Raw genomic sequence first — 26,110 nt, 5'->3', positions numbered from 1 at the left:
ATATATATATGTATATATATATATACATATATATATGAAAATATATATATATATTTTCATATATATATATATTTTCATATATATATATATTTTCATATATATATATGAAAATATATATATATATATATTCATATATATATATGAAATTTGAGAATCATTTGCCTCGAACCATTTGAGAATCCGTATGACAGGGCATAGGTTTGACATATTCCATAAAGATGAAGATAAACCATTGGCAAGACACTGTCTAGAACACAAACAAGACAAAATTGAAGAGTGTTTTAAATTAAAAAAAAACCTTTATAAAAATCAACTGTTCCAACAAGATTGAATTAGAAAAATTTCACGTCAGCTGGACTTTGTCAAATGTTATGCACTGTGTTTACATTTATGTTTTATTAATTTTTGTTTACATGTTATAGTTCTGTATTCATTTTTATTTAAAACTTCCTGAAGACGGGGGTATTAAATCCCCCGAAATATAGAAGTGAAAAATAGTTCTTTTCTTTTCTTCTATTCAACACAGTGATTAGTATATATATATATATATATATATATATATACATGTACAAGTGAAAGAACTGGCCAATTATCTTCAAAAAGCCAATGTATAATGTACTGAAGCATTTTCACATTTTCGTGTATCTGGTACATTTCTTCAGATGGATATAAACTACATTTACAGTACATATTAAAGATAACTATCAATCATTAAAGCTTAATTCAGAATATGTTGCCAACTTTAAAATAGAAGCCTCTGAAGAAGTAATGTTGATTGTTAATGGGACGTGAGAGAAGGCATTACATTATCTTATACCGGGTATTCTATATGAACGTATCTATAAACGTAATGCAGCTGTTAGACTCTTAGTTATAAGTAGAATAGTGTAATTTGTGGTAATATATTAGAAATACAATGTTATTAGTGATGTCGCAAAAAGAATTCAAATTTCACATGCAACTGTGAAAGTACAGTACTACTAGAGCTTTAATTTCCCATAAGTTCAACATTATTCTTTTGATGGGATCTTCCTCAGTTTCTTTCCAAGCTGAAACATGCAAACTTGAATTGATGTCTCCGTGACAAACCTTGTTATAATTATTAATAGTTTTAATGTGAAGTAAACGTTTTCTTTGGCGTCTTCATTGTAGCTTTGTACTCTGTGATGGCTGATGAGGATAGTGATAACTGTCGACCGGAACATGAAGTCGCAGTCATTTATATGATTTTATTCAGTTTTCATTGAGCCCGGTGGTTTACTTTTACAGTTAATTTACATCATAAAAGATGGTAAACGGATTAGGTCTTCGGTTTACACGGACGGTGTCATAACCAACTGTTTCGGCCTAACCGTGGAAAGCTACCCTCCGTCACAATATTTTTTTGGTTTAAGATCTGTTGTTTAAGATAGTTCCCTACATAAAAACCGATACATTGTAAGAATTTAATTGGGTAAGCATCGTTTCGACGAGGTGTAAACTGCACAACACATCAAATATTATCAAATCATATAGCTCGTGTTTTAGTATTTAAGGTTATTTAACAACTATCGAGAAGTGTTCTATTAAATTTTTAAAACCTTCAAATTTGTGTACTTTATTTACATTTACTCTATATCATTGTCCAGTATGACTTAAGACAGTGAAGCAGTGGACCTGTACAGAAGGAGAATCAATCGTGGCCATTAGGCAAACTAGGCGGCCACCGAGGACGGCAGCTTTAAGGGGCTAAAAGAAGAAAAATTACAAGAATGTGTATAAATTACTTTACAGAAACCGAGCCAAAAAATACATAAAACAGGCTTGTGTCACTATAAAATTCAACCTTTATCATATCAAACATTACTTAGAGTGTCAGCGTAAACCTTAGGTAAATTGAATATAGTACAAGAAGTCTTTGTAGTTACCCTGTATGTGAAATTATTGAAGACGGCAACAGTTTTAGTGTTGTGTTCGGAGTTGGGCGTGATATGGCCTCGAAAAGCATCTTGTCGCATCGCTTCTATAACCCCATTACTACTACTTGTCTAAACCTTTACTCAAGTCGGAGGATCGATCAATCATTAGGCTAGTTTTGAGGGTTTTTTTATCGACTCTGTGTAATTTTTATTAGCGGTATCTAGTGTTGCTTGATTATGCGAGCATCCCGTACGTAAGAGGACACGCTAGTGGATGCTGCCTGCTCATCCGAGGCTCTATTTTTAACACGGAGCAAAAATTGAATGGAAAATAGGCACTTGACTTGTCTCAAACTTGATTTGTCAATCTTTCATTCCACAAACAGACTTTATAGTGGAACGCCTGGGGGTTTTGACCTCGGATTACAACTACAGTGAATGCATTTATATGGTCGATGTGGTATTTTGTTTTTCAGACTATAAATTGCAATGTTTATCAAATTTTTTATTTAGGTTTTTTTCATTGTTTAAACATAATTACTATAAAAATTAATCTTTGAGCATCTTTTAATGGTATTTTTCATATTATATGTGAAATTTAACCTAAATAGATGTAGAGAAACCACTACTCTTGGTGTGTTTTTAATTATATTTAGGGTTGTCGGGCTCTTGAAATGTAGTAAAACGTGGAGGGGAGAGCGGAGCTGCAGGTGCAAAGTACAGTGGAAATATGTAATGTAAAAAATAATATACATGTGGCCTTATTTTCACATAGTTCAGTGCCTAGCAACGAGGATTGCTATTATTAAGACAGTTTTTTTCTAAATTGTAAGATTTTGAACAGTCTATCAATTGTATTCACATCTCGTTACCATTTATATACAAGTTTTGTTATTTAATAGAAATCAACCAAACCTTTTCCTATATTGGTGACCTCGACTTGATCTGAATACTTAACCTGCTGATCTGGAAAAGGTTAGGTTGATGCCTATTAAATAATAAAACTTGTATATAGGTTAACAAGATGTGTATTTATTGAGTATAACTGATAGACTGTTCAAAATATTACAAAGTAAACTGTCTTTATAATAACAACAACCCTCGTTACGAGGCACCGAACTATGTGGAACTATTGTCACATACACATATATCATCATAAACCTATTTCTTATTTCAAGTATAGTAAATCCCTCTAACTAAATCCATATTCGAACAATACTGCTGGACGGTGTTCTGATCCTTAGATTTGAACCAACACTGACATGGTCCAAATGTTGAACTACAGATACGAAGTTCTAGGGCCAACTCCACATTTCTTTACCATAATCCTAGAGGATTTAGGGACCCATGGATTGTAACAAAAATTTACATGGAGATTCCTTGGGATAAATGACGATAATTATTTAATCCCCTTTCCCTTGGAGATAAGGGGCGTAGTTCAAGATCATAAATGTTTTTCGGACAACTTCCTCTGCATGGCAATGGGAGTGGGTGCATAAATGTTTGTGAGGATTAACTTACCTATTGACTTGAAATTTTGCTTGAATCCTCATTTCTGCATAAGGGACATTGGTTCGATGATGCATGCCATGGGATTTGCCTGAGCGTTAGGAAACATTTCTATATATTTATCTTATGAGAAACCACTATGAAAACGAAAAAAATATTTTTATAAGCAAAATTTGTAAATAGACTTGATTACAAATTAAAACACATGACTATTTTTAAGGCACAAAATTAATACAAAAGTCTCGATGTTTTTTAATATTTCCATCACGTTTGTGCACGAGTTCACGGAGCCGTTTATCGAGGAAACTGAAGTATTTCCCTAGTCACCAATAAATTGTGATGACGACATGTTCTGTCAATCAAACGAAGAAGAGCAGATTGATTTAGAAGACAAGACAACAGCACAGAGACCAGGAAGTAAGTGTAAGGCCACAGGGATAAGCTGGCTTCCGGGAACGAGGGCATTATTTTAGATCAATAACCTAAACTATGGCTGCTTTGAAAATTCTTTCCCTTCATTCGTCCAATCTCAAGCACAAAGCCTTGAACTTCACAACCACTTCAATTGTTTGAAAACATTCCATTGCTATACTTTGAATCATATAATTGTCTTGAATAACAATTGACATCAGTGATTGCCGTTGATAGATGTCGTAATTACAAAAAAATACGTTTGGCTTCGTCAGCCCCTAAAATCCTTAGTTTCCAAAAAAATTCAAAACAAAACCGACACCTATTTTCAAATGGCAAGATACACTGAAGTAAGATTTTAAACCAGTCTGTGGGTCTTGTACTGTATCGACTCTTCCCCTTATAATCTTTGTTAAGATCCTCGTAAAGGTCAATGGCACATGAGGAAGAGCAGAATAAGGATTCGAAAGAGACCAGCCTCTCCATAAAAATTAACGTCTATCATTTCATTTCAAGATTAGTATTACAATTTTATATATGCATTGCAATCCTTTCACCAGTTGATGCCAGTTTATGAATTAATGCCAGTTTCTGAATTAATGCTTTTAAAAGAGCTATATATTACTTAATTTTTGTATATAAAAACAAAATCAGCGATTTCATTAATTTAAACTACAACACTGGTCTAACTGTTGATTTGAGCATTTTTAATATTAAATCGAGCTTAAAATGTAGTAGTCAGAAATGTACAATGTGTGTGATATTAAAACCAATAATCTTAAATTTAATATAATTCTTAAATTTAAAATTCAGTTTTCTTTTAAAATCTGTAATATTTTTTTTAAATGCTTATACCCTGTTATTATGTTGTTATTCTCTTTGCTTGACATTTCAAAAACCATCAACAGTTTACACACATCACAGTTGATGTTTATATTTTGCTTGTATCCAATTCTCTTTTACCACAGACCTATGTTTAAAATAAAATTATATATTTCGTTGCTTCCAAATAACGATCAGGCTTAACAAATAAAACTGTATTACCTGATTGTTTTGTATGCATGAAAGAAAATTTATCAAAGTATCGTAAGCAAAATATAAAATATTTATATTCCATAGAAAAATTTGTGTGAATAAACTGGTATAAATAATCTGCACTAATTCTTGATCATTTAAAATATAATATTTTTATTTAGATTATATCTCATATACTTCCAGTATCGATTTATTGTGGTCAAACAATAACACATCGTTAAATAGTGTAGATTTATTTCATAATTATTTTCTATATAAATGAATAAGTGTTTGTATTAAGGAGGAGTCCTGATATAGTTTATAAAAGTTATTCATTATAGATTATTTCAAAAGAATATCCATCTTATCGAAATTATTTAAATTGAATTAGTTGAATAATTCAGATAACACCATAACGTCCTACTCAAAACCTCAGTTAACCTTAATTATTTTATGTCACTGGCAATGTAGTAATCGACAAATACTATATTTTCTTCTTTAAGTATAAATCTTGTGTTATATTTTTCTATTGTGTGTCTTGTTATGCTATTTTTATTTTAAAATTGTTTGATTCCAAAGATTTAAGATTGCCAATTAAAATGATTACAAAATATCTTTAAGTGAAAGTGGTTCATCTATCGAACTATACATAACGTTCGTTTAAAATTGCATTCTTGTGTAATAATATGTTAATAACCTGTGTCAAATGTCAAACACCATAAAATATGTAAATAACGCTTCTAACTGTAGTTATAACTGTTTAACAATTATTAATTTTCACATGATATTAAGGATTATGGACCCTGAGAAATCTTACAATAATAGGTTTTTAAGATGCAAAATAATTCTCGATACATTTTATTATGAAAAATAATCGGGTTTGAAATAGCGTTAAGATGTTATATGATATTACTATTATAATTATTCCTAAACTTGTAAAACATATGCGTCTAACAACGTTTACGGGATTTCAATACATTTTACCGACTTCTTATTAACCATGCAAAATATAACTATCAACGAAATTTAATAATATAATATTTGGTTAAATATGAAACCACTTATACTTTATATCAACCTTGTTATATAAATATTAAACAGGTAATAATAAAAACAAAATGTCATCTCATAATAGCATTTGTGGGTACTAATACTAATATAATAGTACATACTCCTACTAATATGTATATATTTGATTTTTAGTATTGAATATATATGTGGTTACTTTATCAGTTATGACATATTTTCTACAAACATTAGTATCTCGAGAACAACACTAAAACTACATATTAACTGGAGTGCTAAAAAAGTAAAACATTGCCTTGCAAGGGGACTTATAAGGAAAAGCAGAATGTAGTAGACTAATCGATAAAATAGTAGTGAACTAATCGACCCTCTGGCCGCTGAAATGAGCTAATGTAGCGGCGTGGGTCGTTGGGCCAACGCCTGGTGGTGTAATCGGCCCTCTTTTGAACGTCGTACGATTCATTTCACTTAGGTTCGTTGGCCCAACGACCCCGTTTAAATATTATTGCTTAATATTAATTCATGGTCCAATTACACCACTGATCGTTGGCCCAATGAACCTATACCAGTAAATAAAAAAATATAAGGTTCGTTGGCCCAACGACCCTTTATTTACAATTTACAGAAATAAAACAAATAGGGTCGTTGGGCCAACGAACCATTGGAGTAATCGAACCTCTATATGTTTGTAAAATGGGTCGTTGGGCCAACGATCAGTGGAGTAATCGAGCCGTCCCCCCTTTTACACCATTCTACAATAGAATGCGCCGGGTGTACAGTACACGCAGAAAGTTTGGTGTCCGCTACAACAGTGTAATTTTTCAGCCTAAAGATATGTGCTTTAGGTACTAATACTCCTCACTACTTATTTACTCAACGCTCGTTCAGCGTTTAATAACTGGTACTGAGACATACTTGACTCCTGAAATCTGGAGTTAGCATCTGTCTCAATAGATTCAGTAAGATCAAACAGTGGTTCAACATTGGTGCAACGACTATGTCCAATACTTCATCAGCCGCAATCTCACAGCAAATCCATCAAAGTCCAAGTTTGTAATTTTGCCTTGCGTGCTGTGGGAAACCAGTTTCGAGCTGCTGTGTATTTTAAGCGGACTCCACACTAGAAGAAGTATGTTCTTCAAAACTCCTTGGGATACACCTTGATCGAGGGTTGAATTGAGTGAACACAGCGATCACGTTTGCGACAAACTTTCTTTATTCTGAGGTCTTTAGCAAAATACTGCCAGAGTCAGGTGCTGATAACGGCGTATTACGGCTTCATCTATCCACATTTGTCCTACGGTTTGGTACTCTGTGGAGCTTGTGCAATCTATCAGTTTCAGAAACTTTAAAATGAAAAAAGAGATTCGAATGGTCGCAAAAATCAAATTTAGATGGTCTTGCAGGCTAACTTTCAAGGAACTGCAGCTTTTAACTCTGCCCTGTCTCTACATTTTGGAAACCGCTTTGTTGGCCAAGACTTGCACATGCACAAGACACAATACAGAGATAACTACCGTAAGGGACGGCACAGAACTATAATTTATGAACACTTGCCCTCACAGGCAGGTATTAATTTTCTCAAGAGACTGCACAACTCAATAACAAAATAAAGTAACGCCGAAGGCGTTAAAAACTCGCCTTAGACGCAGTTTTGTTTAACAGGAATTTTTCAATACTGACAAGTTTTTGGAATTCGACTAGGAGATCGCCCTAGAATTATTCTCTCCACTGTTTATAAAGTGGGATCTGGTTTAGAATAATAAATTGACGTTTGCTATGCAATTCTAAATAATTGTTTTCGCAATAAAGAATATTTGATTTGGTACACTGCATTATAGTGTATGAACGATAATTATCAGAAGGAATGTTACATGTGAGTCGTTTTTCTTCTGAAGCAATTTGTTTAAAGCATTTGATTGCAATAGTCTAAACATTGCACAAGGCAGATACCGATAGAGGTAGGGGAGAGTGGGGGAATTGTGCGCACCTAAGGGAAAATATTTTTCATATTTTTTTAATGGCTTATTTTTTTGTGTCATCCGTTACACCAAAAGTTTGAAGTGGTTATCATACTATACACTGGTGTTTTTTTGAAAATAAAATACCCTAAGGCAAACTATGTACATTTATTTTTCTAAGAGTATGCAAGAGCGCACAATTGCCCGAACGTAGGGTAATGGTACGCAGTGGGTTGGGTAATGGTGCGCGTTTTGAGCACATATCGGAATGTGGGAATAAAAGTCACCATTTATAGTAAACACTTTATTATACAGTGTGTAAGTAAAACATTATAGTGAATAAAGTATAAAATGGTTATATAAAATGTTTTTGGTTACAAAGAGATATTTTTAATATGAAAGAGATAATTTTTTAAACAAAGAGGATAAAAATTATTTTAGTATTTACAGAATTCGCAAATAAAGTCTTTAGCTGATTCTTTTCATTGTGCATGCTGCGTGATACCACTTTCCGCACAATATAACATCTGTACCACAGTTCCCTGTCTTTTCCATGATCTCCACAAAAACCACACAACTCATTGGGCGCCCCCTCAACTGCGTCTAGATCGATTACACTTCTGTCTACATCGTCCAAACTCGTCATCATTTGCAGATGGCTGAAGGGTCTATGTCTGATTCATCTGATGTGTCCCAAACGCTTTCCTCTAGTTTGTGATAAGGCCTAACTTTGGTCTTTTTTACCTTACTGGCAGTAGGGCCCATTGCTTTTATTAAGTTTAGGAGACAAAGCTAAACTTTGAACAACTTTCTGGTTTTTTTTTGGTCAGTCCTCCTTTTTTTTTTCAGTTCTTCTTTTAGTTTTTACTTTTCTGCATTAGCTTCTAGTTTTATTTTAACTGGAGTGCTAGTTAGAATTTCTGAATGTTGTTTTTCCCTGGGTTTTTTTTTTCTGATTTGCAGGCTTATAAACCTTCTTATTTGAACTCAAGAAAGGAGCGTATGCCAGAAAGGAGTTGGAAGCTTTGGTCGATGTGCACGGTAACGGATCATCAAAAAGACTTGGTGCATGTGCAGTTGACTGAGGACTTCCGAAAGTTGATGGTGTTGACACTTGACTTGTGGAAGGGAGTGTTTTTTCTGGACAAACAGTGATCCTAGTTGGTGTAGGCATTTCATGCTCTGGAACTCCTTCTACTGGAGGGATAGGCAAGTCGCGCATTTTCAGCCATTCCGTTGTCAAAAAACTTATCAGGGTTTGAAAGGGAAAATCCCAGCAGAACGGAAGCCTGACGCAGCATTAAGACATGGTAGCTACCTTTATAAAAGCTTGATTAAGGAGTCCGGCAACATCATACTCGGTTATCTTCTCATGACCGGATCGCATTAGATGAAGATCATATTCTCTATACAAGGCGTTTTTTCAATGGACCGAAAAAAGTCAGGTCCAGTGGCTGAAGCCGATGGGACGTGTGAGGGGGCAAAGATATCATATGAATGTTGCTGTCTTTGCAAAACTTGTAGGCCGGTATGGATATATGACTGTTTGTGATTGTCCAGGATTAGAAGAACAGGATCCTCGGGTGTAGGGTGTGAGTGTTTTTTTAAAGTGAGCTAGCCACTCCAAAAACAGCTCCCGAGTTTGTCCCAGCCGTTGTTAGAGAGGCAGTAAAGTGCACCATGTGGTCCATTCACTTGAAGGTTTGGGGGTCATTTCTTTTGCGTGGATATATATCAGCATTGGTGGGATGTAGGTGGCCAACCAGCACTTACACAAAAAACTGCTGTGATTGTTCTTCCCCCTTTCCCCTGAAGTAGCCCCACCTACTCTTTTTAGCACCCTTTAGTGCCAACACTTTTGGGCACTTCTTTTTGGAACGGTTGTTATACCGGTTTCGTCCTGATTGTACGTACGGTGGGGGTCTATTTCAAATTTATGTATCACTGCTTTCAAGTTATCAAAAAAAATCTTAACCTCTTGCTCATTGAACGCTGAAATTCTGTTAAGACTTGTGTTTTCAGGCTGGCGTAACTTCAGGTTTGTGTTGCGTTTCAAGTAGCTATATAACCAGTCTTTGCCTGCCAGACAAGTTTCTTTGTTGAAAGAGTGCTTAAGACCATTTGTCTTCAGCAAATCTGTAGGCAATTCGGCGAAGCTCTTTGGGTGTTAAACCATAAAAAAGACTACTTAGCAGCAAAACAAATTCACTAAGTTTCAGCTTCCGTCTCTGCCGGGAAAATAGTTTTCGCGACCTAATCGAAGATTGACGTCTCTTAGGCCTATTGTTCCTGAACGGCAAGGTATTTTCGTAAGGGTCGCCTCTGGAATGTTGAAACTTCTTCCGACTTCTCTGATTTTCCTTTTCTCTTCTTTGACAGCCCGCAAAGCTTTTTTAGGTCATCTGGCGAGTACTTTAGGCGATTCACCCTTTCGAATGTAATTTCTCGGGCATCTGAGAACAAAACCACGAAAAACAAAGATTAGGCAAACCTTTGTATATAAGCCGTGTGAGGGGGAATCATGCGCGCAAACGCGTACCATTACCCGACTGCGACCATGTGCGAATAAACCTAACCTAAAATATGCAACTGAACTAATCTAAAGACCAATCATATACCGAAACACGCGTAAATTAACGTAGTTTAAGACTATGTACAGATTATTTAGATTGAGAAATGATGTAGGCTTACCTTCTTATTTCCTGATGATAGAAAATTATAAGAAAATCACGATAAACACTTCTTTCACTCTCACTCATTAACAACTGCCAGTGGCGCGCCGGTGTTGTTGTCTAGTAGTTCGCATAGCAACCGCTAGGTGCAGCACTTATCAGACATCGGATTACTATGTCCGTTTGTCTCAAACAGTGATGCGCACTATTACCCACTGCGCAGAATTACCCCACTCTCCCCTATGTGTGTTGCAAATGGCACGATTTCTGAACAACTGTTCCCGACAAGCTATCAACACGCTGTGTGTGTGATTGGATTGACTAGGGGTTATCCGTATACCAAGGGGAGCACGAGGGCAAAAATTGAAAAAAAAATTATTTAATTTTTTTTAAATTTTTTATAATTCTACAACTTACAGGTATAACGAGTAATTTGTTGTATAAAACATTATATAAAAACGTTTTAAAGTGTACATAATTAATTAATCATTATTTTGTGCAGTGCTTAAATACGCAACATTTGCTATGTGTGATTTGATACGGTACGCAGTTTATTTCTAAGTTGCTTTGGTTTTAGTTTTTTAATTGGCTAACCTGATCTTTGCTAATTTCCTAGGCCTAACTCTCCTGAGTCATTTGAAACCTGTAGAATATGTACCAAAATTAAGTACTTCTGGAAATGAAATTGGCGACTTGGAAGATGTATATAGTAAATTTAGTTCAGAAGAAAATGTAAATATAGTTGTTGACCTATCTTTGTTGAATTGTGCATTACTTCAATCAGTTGTTTGTTCGAACTGTGGCGATTCCGGAATCCAGGTTAGGTTAGTAAGTAGTATTGGTTTGGCCTCAAGCATCGAATTATTTTGTAAGAACTGTTCTTTTAGGTTTGATTTTATGACATCTAATAATTTTAAGGGAAAGCCAAAGTTATTTGAAAATAATGTTCGGCTTATGTACGATCTTCGCTCCATAGGAAAAGGCCAAAAAGCGGCCCAAACAATTTGCGGTATAATGAATTTACCTCTACCACCAACTCATTTTGAATCCTACACAGATGTTCTAGGTTCAGCAGCTGAAGATGTATGTTTTGAATACATGAATGATGCTGTATAGGATGCAGTTGATGTAAATAGTGGAGAACGGAACATAGCGGTGGCTATCGATGGTACAATGGCAGAAGCGAGGGCATACGTCCCTCAATGGCGTCTTAACGGCCACCGGCTTCGACACTGGAAAAGTTATTGATGTGTCTATACTATCAACATGTTGTAAGTGTCCTAACAAAGAATCTCATAGTCCTTCCTGTACAGCTAATTACAAAGGCTCTAGTGGTGCAATGGAGGTACAAGGTGCAGGCGATATTTTTCGTAGGTCGATGACTGCGTATAACGTTAGATATACTCAGTACTTGGGAGATGGCGTTTCCAAAGGTTTCATCGCTGTCCAAGAATTGGAACCATATGGAATAATAAAATAGTTCGTGGCAATATATTTTGCGCTATATAGAACAAAACTATCTATGCCTCAGCCCACTCCCCACTCCATTTTTCGGCGTCAAGACATTTCGCTGACGATTCCACCGTGTAGTCTTCTCTTTCCGTATATGTTGCAGCGGTTCGTGTGTTGTGTTGTGATTTTTTGCAATTGCTGGTTTTACTACTGGGTTTAGATTTGCGGTTTTTATATTAACTTTTTTTAGAAGTATGACTATGACTTGTTTCACAACATATGTTTATTAATTTAGTGTTTCACGCCTAAAATTTGTTTGAAACGTTGTGTCTCATCTTTCCAACATATAATAATGTAATATAATCATGATTTTTCTCGGACATTTAACATACCTTAGTGATACAAGAAATCAGTAACACTACCTTTCGAGATCTGTAATCTGATCTTTGGATCTTTGGTGGATAGCTAACCTATCACATTACCACAATATTAGTGAAAATAGACAATCGTACAAACTGTTATACGACATACATTACTCAGTAATCACAACAATCTATTGTGTCCATTCCATCGCTAATACATGCGACTTACTGGTTTTTTTATTTACTTTCTGTTATATGTCATTATTAATGTGCGGACGTTGTATATATTTCTGTTATTTAAATATTTATTATTGCTGTCTTCAATATTTAAATTCAAACTCATGTCCTCCAATCTTATAATTTACTATATTGTTGTTATATGTACATTTATTTAGGCTCATAATTAGAATTATTACTATATCATTTTTATTCATGCTGATTTCATATGTTTAGAAAGGAATTGCCTTTGGTCAAAAAAATAAGCAAATATCACAAAATACTATTTAATATTGATGCTTAGCTAAAGAATACGGGTAAAAATACGCCTGCACTGAACGACCAACCACTGAAAACTGGCCAGAAGCCAATAGTAAATGACGTCACGTCACGTCAGAAACAAGATGCTCATGAACTAGGTGAGCTTTTTTGTTGGATGAACTTCTCTAAACCATTCTGTGACTCCGCATTGGTTTATTAGAAATCTAGTCTGTTTGATAATTTAGGTTTCCTTGATAGTTCATTTTTCACAATTGGCAATGAAAGTGAAACAATTTTTACTTATGGAAAAATTCTATCAGATATATAATAGCTTTTCGGTTGGTCCACTATTAACGAAGGCTAATTTCCAAAGTAATATTATTCTTTCATAACCAAGCAGTTAAACCATTTTAAAATGTTGTGGAATATATAAAATACACAAATTCACAATAAATGTTCCTGGATTCATAATCAAACATGATACACTTTGTTTTTTCTCTTAGCATGTGCATTGATTTTAAACCAGTTATTTTCGAATAAACAGTGATCTACATACAATAATGTCAAATAATTAGCTTGAATTATAAAATACTGGTCAACATATCTTATTGTTTATTGTGTAAACTAATTAATATTAGGATACAGATTCTAGATGGAATCCATAGCTCTAAAAGTACTGTTAGAGGGCTAAGGAACAGGAAATTCAATGTGCACAAATTATTTTATTCAATAAACTTTATTTCACTATAAATAACATGCGATAGGTAAACATGTTTACAAAAATATATCCGAGTCACTCCTTACATTAGTATACATATTAGGGATCAACTAATAAAAAATAAATTATCTTTTTCTACACTATTTACAAAGTTAATCATAAACACATCACACTATTACAGATAGCAGAGTTACCAGGCACCTCATACGGTACACCAAGTAATCATGCGGAAACGGAAATAATAACATTTATTAAACTATAAGTCTGACTAATATTATTGGGAGGCACAACGTTTTCACTGGTCCTACTTTATTAAGTTAGAAGATTACACAAAACAAGTATAGAACAGCACTGAAAACATATCAAATTATGATTAAACACAATTGAAATTACGCAATAAGTATCGTACAACATATATACACACTCTTTACGATCACGTGATTTATGTATAACGCTATATTACATAATGGTTTCTGTATCACACAATAAGACACAATTCAGAATAGTAAGGCATTTTAAAAACCGTTGTATCAAAGTTTTAAATTTAGGCATTCTAAATGCTATTTGAACAGCATAATAATACATAGCAGTAAAACCTACATTGTGGATAGTTTCCGTACAGGTATTATAGTTTAATACTTATCTTACACAAAAATAATTTGTTTCCATATTGTGTAATAGACAAAAATTTAAATTTTTTATAGTTATCGTAGAACTTATTATTTAATAGCATGTACATTTTCGTAATAATTGCTAACCACAAAATATGATGAAAAATATGAATTTAAATTCTGCACGTTTTCTATTGGATATAAGAGTAATGAATTAAATTTAATTTTAATTTCTTAATTGTTGTTATGTTAAAACCAACACTTTGTGTTAAATACTCCTCAATTCATCTACATTTTTAAATATTTTTGAAGCGTGTTTTCATTATTTTTAAGATGGTGATCTAATCATATCAATATCCCTGACTCTACTCGGAGAGGAGAATAGTCAGGGGTCTTAGGTCTCAGTGGACGCGCCCGCACAACCCCGCCTCCATGCTGCTCAGCTGGCCGAAGTACGGGTAACCGGACTTAGCCTCAGAAGGCGAGTGAGAAGGGGTCAGGTTGGAGGCTCCATACACCTGACTGGCGCCGGCAGAGAACAAGCTGTAACAAAAAGAAAAAATGTACAAACGATTTTGAAATTGTCCTATTGTTGATAGGTAATGGAGACAGCCAAGTAGAGATGACACGCAGAAGGATACAAGCACCCAAAAATAAATAGAAAAAAAAATAGAATGGAAAACCGAATTTCTAATTAAAATAAATAGATGTCTGATGCACAAATATTTATGTCCTTCGCTGACCTTGACTCCGAAGAATAAAATCCCATCTTCACGTGAACATGATATTACGTTTATCATCAAAATATTGTGTTTCTAGGTTTTGTCATTATTCTGACTTAAAAATTGTTTAGTAAACTCGAGGTATTCTAAGTGAAGTGAATGTTAAAATATTGCCACTATTTAAACTTGGCAGCTTTATATTAGTTTAATGATTACTTCCTTAATGTATTTATGGTTAGGAGGTGTGTAAAATTAAAAAACAAATGTATCCAAATAATTATATCCTAGTAGACCTGTCAGCACTTTACAAGAAAATAATATTTAAAAGATTAAAGTGACTTGAAAACACATCTAAATCTGTTTCTATTGTATTTTTCAATCTATATAAACATAAAAATTTGACATTTTGCCATAATCTGTGTAGGTAGGACTTGTTCTATTTCGGGATGGCACCTCCTTACAAATCTACATTTCTCCGTTTATAAAATATAAGTATATAGAATAATATTAAGAAGTAGCCGTATATCGTTTAATCACAGATGATGTATTTCACGACACAACATTGAATTGCCCAAATTTGTATTACTAATTTTAGTCACTAGCAAGCACTAAGAACGTGTTGTAAGTAAATACGTAAGTAATGTAAGTAAAAAAAACGACAATAACTCTATTGTTATTTACTAACAATCCACTAGAAAAACCACAGTTCCAAGAAAACTTTCTTTTTTTATAAATTAAACAATGTGGATATAGGTCTGTAATTTTCCAGATACGAATGACCACCACGTGAGAGGTGAGGGTAGACGGAACGATCCCGCCGCATGCACCGCCCCTCCCCAAGACAATGACATGTATTACGCTGATGACCATTTCATTACTCCGGCCTACTGTGTAATTCGACTGCGTGTGCGTCTAATGCGTTGCCTCCCACAAGCAAAACCACACGCAATTTGTTTGCGGTCTGTCTGGGTCTGGAAGTGATGGTATAGTACACGCGATTACCTCCAAGAGAAAATAGCCGTTTTCCAATATTTCGACGTCTTCCAAATGTTCTCCATTGTTACTTCCACGTATTATTCTACTTGTTGAATGAATAATCCTAGTTTTATTCAATTCGAAATACTTTATAAATACACATGTCAAGTGCATATATACAATATCTTACAGCCAACCAAATTAAACTTGTATAAATAAGTAACGACCTGTTCAGATTGGTGGTCCTCGGTATGTTGAATATTTCATCTATAAAAACTATAAGACTTTTTTGTGCAATTTGGAAAGGTGTAACTTGATGCCAAAATATGAGATGTACCTCCTCTCTATCTCCACTCTCAATGTTAAATGGTAACATATTGATTACGGTGTATCCTGGTTTGTTTACTAAGTAATGAATGAAGAAGTACGCCTTGGGGTAAAAGAGGTTGCGTCTTATGTTGTTTCTTGTGTATGACCAATGTCTTCGTAAGAAGAGTAAGTACCGTGTCAAACGCAGGATGATCTCAGGTAAGGTATACGGTCTTATGTTGAACTTCAGTTGTGCTAACAATTGGATTTATATTAGTAAATGAACAATACTGATTCCAAGTTCCTATTGGGTCATTTTAATTTTTATATTCGTAACAGTTGCATATCAAAAAATGTCCGAAAACACTCTAAAATAATGCTCGTACATGAAAACATTTTTCTTTCCTTCTTTTTTTAAAGAAAAGGCCGATCACCTTTGTAGCCTTATTCTGCCCATGCTCGTGGGCCACTGGCCTGTGCGAGGATCTCATCAAAAAGAATAAGGAGAAGAGTGGGTACAGTACAAGGTCGATGGTACTGGTAAAAATGTTACTGACAAAGACAGAATTTGAACCTATGCTATAGAGACTCATGTCCACAGTCCGACGTGAGACTGATCGACCATCGGCACTCACACTCCTAACTCTACTCTCTATTAAAATGCATAAAATTTCGGGCTCATAAGAGTGAACACTAAATTACCCAGCCTATAAACAGAATAACAGATAGGTATGCTGCAAAAGAAACTTCAAGCCAAGTTGCAAACGCAATTACAGTACTCCACTTCGTAATGTAACAGGAATGTTGTAACTGGAGCAAACTCTGTTTATGAAGAAACCGTTTTACTGAGGCATTAACACAAATCGAGGCAGGAAATGGCTAATGCAGTTTGAAAGAGCGTATCGCATGCTGTACACACAGGCGTACAAGGCCATTCGGTGGCCGGCTGGGCCGGGTTAGCCAACTTGTCCAGGGGTTGGCAAACTTTTGCGGTAGCCAAAGCTATAAACATGTCAACGACGATTCAAAGTCATAAATAATATAATAGGCTACTAAATTTTAGCACCCTATTTTATACGCCTTTTTAATTTCTTACTCTCAACTTTTAGTTTCGATTCTTCTGAAAAATATATTTTTTTGTGGCATGGTCTATGTAAGACCTTTCGCATACATTATACATACCACCAGTCATTCTTGATTTATTTGCGTTATTAGCATATAGATTATCTGTCGCTCTAATTAAAAGTATATTTCTTTTTGCGACGTAATTTGTTAAATATATGTCATGTTCATGTACGAATAATTTCACTAATAAATATTACGTTTTGTTAATAACACGCAAAGTTAACAAGCAAATATAATTTCAGTTTTTAGAAAGACCCATATAATAGTAAAATGGACCAACCTTTATAGTTCTACTTTTTTATAGTGATGAAAAACCTTGGTCTAAAGCAGGCTGGACCCCTATTACCCTATTAAGTAGTATCAGATGGACCAACCCATATTTAATATTATGAAGTACATGTTTGGGATATCATAAAATTCAAAATGAACCATTATGTAAAGTTTCTTTTAATGATTTTTGTTGTCTGATGTTTGGAGAGCTTAGCTGAAACGTTCTAAAAACACAAAAATTCAAAGTAGGACAACTTTATTACTAAAACGGATTATTCCCAATTTTCTAAAACTAAAAACATTTTGTTTATTTAGATTCACACTTTGCAATAAAAAAGCCATAGCAAAAATATGAACACTTAAAATCATAACAGTGCAAATTTGATTCGGGAACATTGTTCCTAACAAAAGTATTGGCTATAATCTTAACCTTAAATGTCTGAAAGCCTGGATTTTGGGATTGGTCCACTTTGCATTTTAACCATTCATTTGACTGACCGTTTCTTAAAAATATATTATACTTATTTATCAGCAATTCCACGATGCTGAAATCGTTGGCTACAAAGAAAGTAGAAATTCCAAATCGAAGGAGAATATAGTAACTATATAAGAACTGTTCTCGCTTCATTTATGCAACATTTGAAGGGATAAGATATCGTGAAAGGGGAAAAGGTAGGAGAGAAGAAAGGGGAAAAGGTACGAGAGAAGAAAGCACTATCGAATGAAGTTGTTAGAAAGGCCTAAAGATCATTTTCATAGCTGCATCGCAACGCAATTATCTTTACAGCCCTGTAAAGCCACAACACATAACTCAAGTTAGGGCCAAAAACAGGAAGCGTAAAGAAGCGTCGGGCATGAAACCGGCATGGCGCGGTGCGGCGCGGCCCACTGCGCCTTGGCGCGGCGCTGCACATTTGTTCAGGGAACACTCCGGTAGGCCGCCCGGAACTAATGCCAGATGCCGCATTGTACGGTGATACGACGCAATCATAATCCCGTCTGTAAAAGCCTATAATCAACAGTAGCGGGGTTATATAATTCTGGGAATGGAAAGAGAGCGGCGGCTCGCTCCGCTCGTTTTTCCCGCCAAAACACGGATGTCATTACAAAGGTAAACCTGAATTACCCCCGCTCCGCCCACCGCGGGGCCATTTAATTTAATAGAGACATCGCATATTAATTTATGGCCACGCAATCCGCTCTTCTGGACCTCCGAGGAGTGATTGTAACCGTCGCCTCAATTACACTTCTCGTGAACCCTGTGAAACTTTTGCTCCCTGGAATTATCCCTGTCCTCCTGGACGCCTCTGGGACCATCGGGACATCCTATACCTGTTCCCCTGTGCTCGAGATTGAGAGATGTATAATTACAATCAGGTTTGTTAGTGATTATTGGTATTAGTGGTGCTTCCACACTTAAAAACATGGCTCGATAACAGAAAAACATACATTAATCAGATTTATAACTGTAACAATTTAAAAGTACTAATTTAAATTTAGATATAAATTTCACCTCCAGCTCAAGATCACACGACATGAAGACAAATTTTGATAATATGATAGTATATAAATTGTTAGGATCATCATATACAGGCCACTTCTTTCAGTCTACGTCATTTTACCCCCTCGACCCTGCTTCTCCAATTACTTGTTTTTCCTCAACGTGGGTTTCCTCCGAATATACTGTATGTTCCTATTGTTGTAGAGTCAGAGCAAATATTAAATATACACCTATTAATACCTACTCAATCCAAAACATTTTAGTTTTTGTTGTGAAGTGTATAATTTTGTAGTATTTAAACTATCAAGTAAAGCATAGATTCTTTTTCTGAGAAAGCGATAAAAATGTCTAGGAATCTTTTTGATGCGTTTTGTTTAAACCTTTCAAACGAAATATCTCGTAATTTTACATCCAAAAACAAGGATGTAAAAGTGTTTAAGCTTAAAATTTGTTCATTTGGTCTAAATTCAAGACAGCCGCCTGGACAAACATCTATTAACTAAAATGTAAAATATCTTTATGACAGGGTGTCTCCCATTATTTTAATCTCATATTTTATTAAAAAAACAAAATATCCACTGTATTCACCAATGATTTTAATAACACATATATAAAAAAACTAATCCGCAATAGTAAACGCGCTGGAATCCTACTCTCAGTTTCTTTTGAAATAAATATAAACAGACATATAGAATTACATTTTCCATCGAGTAGGCTTCGCTAACGCTCAGCCAAATACCTAATTATACAACTGAACTCACTGGAGTATGGATTTAGAGGTGAGGAATATTCGTTGTTATATTCAAATTAATCATTTTTTTAACCAGCCAGAAAAGCAGTCCTTAGATGTTCGTTTCGACTTTAGGGTTGTAAATAAATAAGCAATGCAAACCTCTCTTAATGAAAGCTGCAAACAGTTTGATTTTAATCAGAAAATTAATTTACATTGAATGGAGTTACTTGCAAAATATTTTATTATATTTCCCCTACAGTTTAGGGACCTCTTCACATCTCTCTGAAACGCAGCTGCGCAATGAACATAGTTTCATCTGCTTTTAGTCTTTTGTAAAAACTTTTGCAGATCCTTTGTTAATTATGTATAATTGTTTCATCCATAGACTTAAAACTTTGCACAAAACTTCATTTCTACGTCCAAACGTGGAATTTGGCTGAGCGTCGTACAAACACTCAGTAGGCGGTCAATTTCTCTTTTTTTGCGCCGAAGCCTAGGCGATGTAATATAGTACACCCATTATTGTTCTCTAAATTGACTATGGACTTAAAATATTGCATTGAAGCTTAGTAAAGTCTATTGCACGACAAGTGGTGTCGTAAACTCCCATCTTGTTCTTTAAATCTGTGTAAAATCTACATGTACGTGAGTGTACCTTAAAATTCTTTTTATTATAAATATACATTTTTATTAGGCTATACATTGTAATTTCAATGCATTACAATGGGATATTTCAAGATGAATTTTAGGAATTTTAGTGTCTTGAATTTTGATTGTTAAAGACTATGTTAAAATTCGTTTGGTCGAGTTCCAAGCAAAGGAAATTAAATTTAGTTAAGTAGCTAAGAATTTGCTAAGATTAAACCAAGTCGCCTGTCTTAGATGTTCATTTTTTTAATTTCTTAGTGACAAGATGAACTAAAAGACAACTTTACTAATACATTACTGTTTACAGTAGTATTTACATTACACTATAGCTGTTCCAACTATACGTTAGCAGAATTCACCGCGAAGTAACAATGCAGGGATGTTAGTCCGATGTTTCTCTTTCACCCATAAAAATCTATTTCATCCCTGCACTAACCAGCTCCCTCCTTCGCCAAACCTGTATCTATCATAGTATCTGTGTCATAACAATTCTCCCTTCCAGTCACCAGGCCCAGAGATAGCGTCAGAGTAGTTACGACACTTTCACAACCCCACTTTGATGAGAAAAGAGGAGAAGGTTTCGGTCGATTTAGCCACCGAACAATAATCATCTGCCTGACCTTTGAGAAGGAATTCAATTCCAAGCATCAGTCCGTTTCCGGGAGTTCAATTAATGACGCGATATTTGGTGTGGATCGGTCCTCCCTGTGTGAAATGAAAATTGTTTAATTACCGCGCCGTAAGATGGGGATTAATTAACGGTTACGCCAGTAAGCCCAAACAACAATAGTGCTGCCAGATTATAGGATATATAATAACCGATATAGAAGATCGAAAATATCATAGAACGTTTAGAATAAATAACTAAACACGTTAAAACTTCTTTGTTTAAAGTCTGTTATTGATGATGGAAGATTTGAAAGGATAATATGATTTCAGGCAATGGCCATGTTAAAAAATGTATCACGCTACGTTTCGAGGATTGAAACCTACCCTCTTCGTCACATGTAAGACATTTAAAGCATGAAAAAGTACTTAAAGTCTATAACGAGTGGCAATAGCCTGGCACTTAAAATATATAAATTATTTTCATTCATTAAGTATTATTTATTGTATTATAATATGATAATTATTATATTATATAGTTCATATATATTTTTCTATATTTGTTACGTAATATATATAAATAATAATTATTATTTATTATTGTATTTATTAAATCTTTTACTCCTGATGGAGAGGGTAGATTTCAATGCTCGAAACGTATTGTTACACATTTTGTAACATATAACAATGGCAAATGTCCTAAACCCTCTTATCCTTTAAGTAAATTATTTTTTCAATGATTTTCTTAATTGAATTTCGTATTCGCAAATATTTTTAGCCTCCATTAACTAAATCTAATCCCTAATAGGAAACGATCTAATTAGGAATTGTTGACACATTTGGAATCTTAATCTGAAATACTCTAGTAAGCAATAAAAACTTTTACTAAAGCTTGCATTAAAAATGGCATGTCGCTAAGTGCTTGGAATTGTATAAAATATTCTTTTTTTATTACTAATTCTTAATAATTATAATATTCTTTACCTCTGACATGGGTGTAAAATCAACGTTAAAATCATGTTTTATAAAGTTAATTAAATCAATACTATACTAATAATAATCGTGATTTATTTAAAAAAAAAAAAAATTTATTGTTTAATATTAATTTGAATTGTTTAATGCTAATACCCTGTAAATTTTTAAATCTATTTTTGTTTTCTTCTACTTAAAACTAATGTGTCCTTATACAGTAATCTCCCAGCTTGTGAGGACATTCATTTTATTATTGTGAGTTTATTTTATTTTTTAACTCAGTAAATATTTTATTGTAACATTTCTACGCAGGACGTAGTGTTCCTTTTTTTTTTGAAAAATGGTATGTTCTGTATTAATGTTTGTAAATAATTTCTTAATTTAATGGTGTAACGGTGTGTTATTTTGCTCCATTGAGAAACATCTATTATAATTTTGCTGTAGTAACTGTACATGAGTTACTAAGTTTTGTAAGTTAAAATTTTTTAAGCATTAGTTTTGTTGATTAAATTTAGTGTCATTTTCGCTCTAATACTAATAATAATAATAGTCTTCCCATATATGTATCTAAGGTATACGCTAGTTGCTTTAGAGACTATATATGTAATAAATCTAAAAAAGAAAACATTTTTGTAACAGAAATTCCTTGACAGAATCATTTAATCCGAGAGCACTTTGTTAAATTTAAGTGCGTATAGGCTATGTGTTCCTTTCCATGCCTACTGAACTGGCGTTTGTATGCAGCATTTTGAAGACTATAAAATATTCTTTATGTTTGCCTTAAGATATTACTAAGTAGAACCGATAGTTTTTTAACGATTGCAGTTACGTAAAACACATTTTTTAAGTAAAATAATTAAATTCTTTTGATTGATTTGTTTTACACGAAATTACTACTTCTTATCGATGCGCACACATTGTATTATACAAATTGTTCATATTGATCATATTAAACAGCTTGTTTAAAAATACCTATATATAAACTAAAATAAAAAATAAACACCTGTAACTTGTAGGTTATAGGCTTCATAAATGATATCATAAATACTTTATAATCTAATGATATTTATATAAAACCATATTAAACAAACAAAATAAGGTTCGTTATTTGTTATTGAATATAAGTATTGAATTGAGTTAATTATTAACGTTAGTTCAAAACTAAATTTAGAGGTTATTTTAGAGGTATTAAGAACCATCGGAGAAGGAAGGCGATACGGTACAAAAAGACAATAGCAAAACAGTAGAGCAGTTTATGTATAGTATCGTAGGTGGTTAAATATTGGTCCAGTAAATAGATAGGATCAGAAATATCAGTCCAATATGTATACATATATAAATAAATAGGGTTCCAACGGTCTTACCTGTAGTTGTCAGGCCAGTGGGTAGGGACGTCCACGGCTTTGGTGGCAGCTGCCTGCGGGTGTCTGGCCCAGGGTGAGGCCCCACTCTGAGCACACTGCTGACTAGTGCCCTGGTAGTACTGGGTGCCGAGGTCCCCGGCCGAGCCTCCACCACTGGGGTAGCCGCTGTTGTAGCTGCCGAGGGTCCCAGAAGCCGCATACCCGGCTACAGCCGCCTGCTGCGCCCAGCTAGCTGCGTGGCCTGTTGGGCAAATATTACGTTATTGTAGGACAGTATAATTATTGCTAAATTAATATTTTGGGAATCCATTCCAAATTTTAATAACGAGTAAATATAGCAATTCCATTCCTGTCCCATATCTCTGGTGCTAAGTACAGTCTTCTTTCAATGAATTCTATCCTCTCGTCTGACTGACTACGCTCGACCGCTTATTATAAAACGACGCCTCCCTACGACCGGACCCCGCCCGCAACCCGAGTGCAGGTCGGCAATTACAGGTTTAATGCCGGGTCGAGTCCGGCCAGGAGTAAGACACTGCCGACGATCATCGGTTTGATCAAATCTTGATCGTGCATCTCATCAGGAGGAGGCTAGTATTTCGCTAATGATTGCTGAGGGACTTGTAAATGGGGTGTAATAGCTAACGCGGAGCCGTTCGCCGGAAGTTGTCGACTCATCTCACCACAATGTTGTCCTGCCCGTTCTGGTGGACCACTTCTGATCACTGTCTGGCCGAAAAAAGAGGAGTAGTAGTTTCAGGACGAAAGTTTGTTAGAATTTTAAGCGGACCTTAGAGGACTAAATTGATGTATTAGGCAACACTTCATGAGATAATTATTAAACCAAATCACCATTATTTTATAAAATAATTTTTTACGTTAATTGTATGTTTTATTCCCTCCCAGTAGGCTACAAGAGTGTAAATACCTTTGCTTATTGATGTGTTTGTTTTAAAAGTTAAACTGGTAGTCTACAGGTACTACAGTCTCAAAATCTTCACAACTACTGTATATTACATTTTTAGTAAATATTTGATTACAAATAACACCAACAACTATAAGCAAAAATTCACACAAAAACGGGCAACGTTTCAAATCCCTCTAAGTACTTGGGATAGGGCTAATATTTGGAGCGTTGGTCAACCTGTGACTGTAGGCAGGTAATAGGATGTTATTAGGAAATATAGGAGGTTAATCTTAGAAATATCCTTAAATAGGGTTTGAATTAACATCCACTACGGGAATGGAGTGAGTTATAAAACGTCGTCAACTAAATAACCCCCACAAAGCCACGGAACAATCAGCGGCACTAAACAGAAATTGTTAAAGATGCACCGAAATTTCACAAGGTCTGGTGGAACTGGAGTAGATTTCAGAAATCGTTGTCAATTATTACCAATACATCCAAGAGACTGTGAAGAAGGACCTAGGCAGATCTTGATAAAGATGCACTCAAAGTTCACAAGGTCTGGAGCAGATTTCATAAACTCCACAAAGCTATGATACAATGAAGCGGCCTTGATAAAGATGCACCCAAAGTTCACAAGGTCTTGAGTAGATTCCATAAACTCCACAAAGCTACGATACAGTTAAGCGGGCCTTGATAAAGATGCACCCAAAGTTGGCCGGGTCTGGCGGGACTGGAGAGCGAGTAATTTAATTTGAACGCGTGCAATTTGAGCAGGCAGGCAGCCCGCGCAGGCGCAGGTGTTGAGTCGGCGCGCTTTATTATAAGGTATTAGTAAATAGCGGCCTCGGCGTGTAATGTGGCCCGATACCATCTGAACACCCATTCACTGAGCCGTTATAGCTCGGTACTCACCCACAGAGCCCGCCGCTTCACTAAATGTTCTTCTCTTATTACAAAAACAGATGTTCAAATGCTCAATATACTACACTCGAAATCTTTTTCCAGTAATTTAGCGTAAAGGTATTGAATTTTTTGTGATACTCTTTCTTCAACTCAAAATAATAAATTAGAATACCATCACGTTTTATGTATCAACTTTTTTTAACAAATAATGAATATCACAGATATGTGTTTTACAATAAGTCGACTTAATATGATATGTAAAAACAGCAGTACAAAATATAACTAAGTAAAAATTACCATTAAACATGATTCATGAAAACATATTGATGCTATTGTATTTTTTTTTTTTTTTTTTTTTTTTAAGTCAATAATTTGCGACTGATAGTTAATATATACTGTAGGTATATGTACTACAGTATATAAAATCAATCTTGAGGTAAGATGCCAAATGGCTTATTCATGTAGAAATAAAATAAAAAGATTTAGGCCTACGACAATTTATAAAAGGTTTAGCCATATTTGGCTTTATTATTTTTTTATTTAACGTAACCATTAGGTCTACAAATTCAGGACTTAAAAAAAACCAACACATTCTCATAGATTATAAATACATTATAACTTTCTAAAAATTGAAAGCACACTATAAGTATTTATGAATCAAAAACACAGTTTCTTCAATCAACTCGCTAAAACTGAAAGAAAGAAGAAACATAAATAAATTGTGTCTTCAGTTATATTACCTGAATATTATCTTCAACTATGTTTTAAACATATGTATAAATGTAGTATAATTATATTACATGCTATGTGCATACATATACTTTAATAATAACATGTTAAAACAATAACATGTTAAAATATTATATTAATTTCACCACATTGTTCAAATGTAATTATTTTTTTAACTTTTTTATTCTTTACGTAACATTTTATTAATATTTTAAAATTTACGTTGTCGCAG

At 34.4% G+C, this 26,110-nt stretch overlaps 1 protein-coding gene across 1 annotated transcript in view; it reads right to left on the bottom strand.

Moving 5' to 3' along the window:
- Nucleotides 1-13,499: 13,499 nt before the first annotated feature.
- The window catches only part of LOC124362218 (protein gooseberry-like), a 61,706-nt gene continuing 49,095 nt past the window's right edge, over nucleotides 13,500-26,110 (bottom strand). Inside the window, exons 6-7 of the mRNA XM_046816537.1 lie at nucleotides 23,337-23,577; nucleotides 13,500-14,654 (exon numbers count right to left, since the gene is read on the bottom strand). Of these exons, the coding sequence (XP_046672493.1) occupies nucleotides 14,513-14,654; nucleotides 23,337-23,577 (383 nt within the window). The 3' untranslated portion in view covers nucleotides 13,500-14,512. The remainder of the gene's footprint in view (nucleotides 14,655-23,336; nucleotides 23,578-26,110) is intronic.

The sequence above is a fragment of the Homalodisca vitripennis genome, chromosome 5 (assembly GCF_021130785.1).
Source record: "Homalodisca vitripennis isolate AUS2020 chromosome 5, UT_GWSS_2.1, whole genome shotgun sequence".
NCBI lineage: Eukaryota > Metazoa > Arthropoda > Insecta > Hemiptera > Cicadellidae > Homalodisca > Homalodisca vitripennis.
Note: the sequence above shows the minus strand (reverse complement) of the source record. Positions and strands in the feature narration are given on the sequence as shown.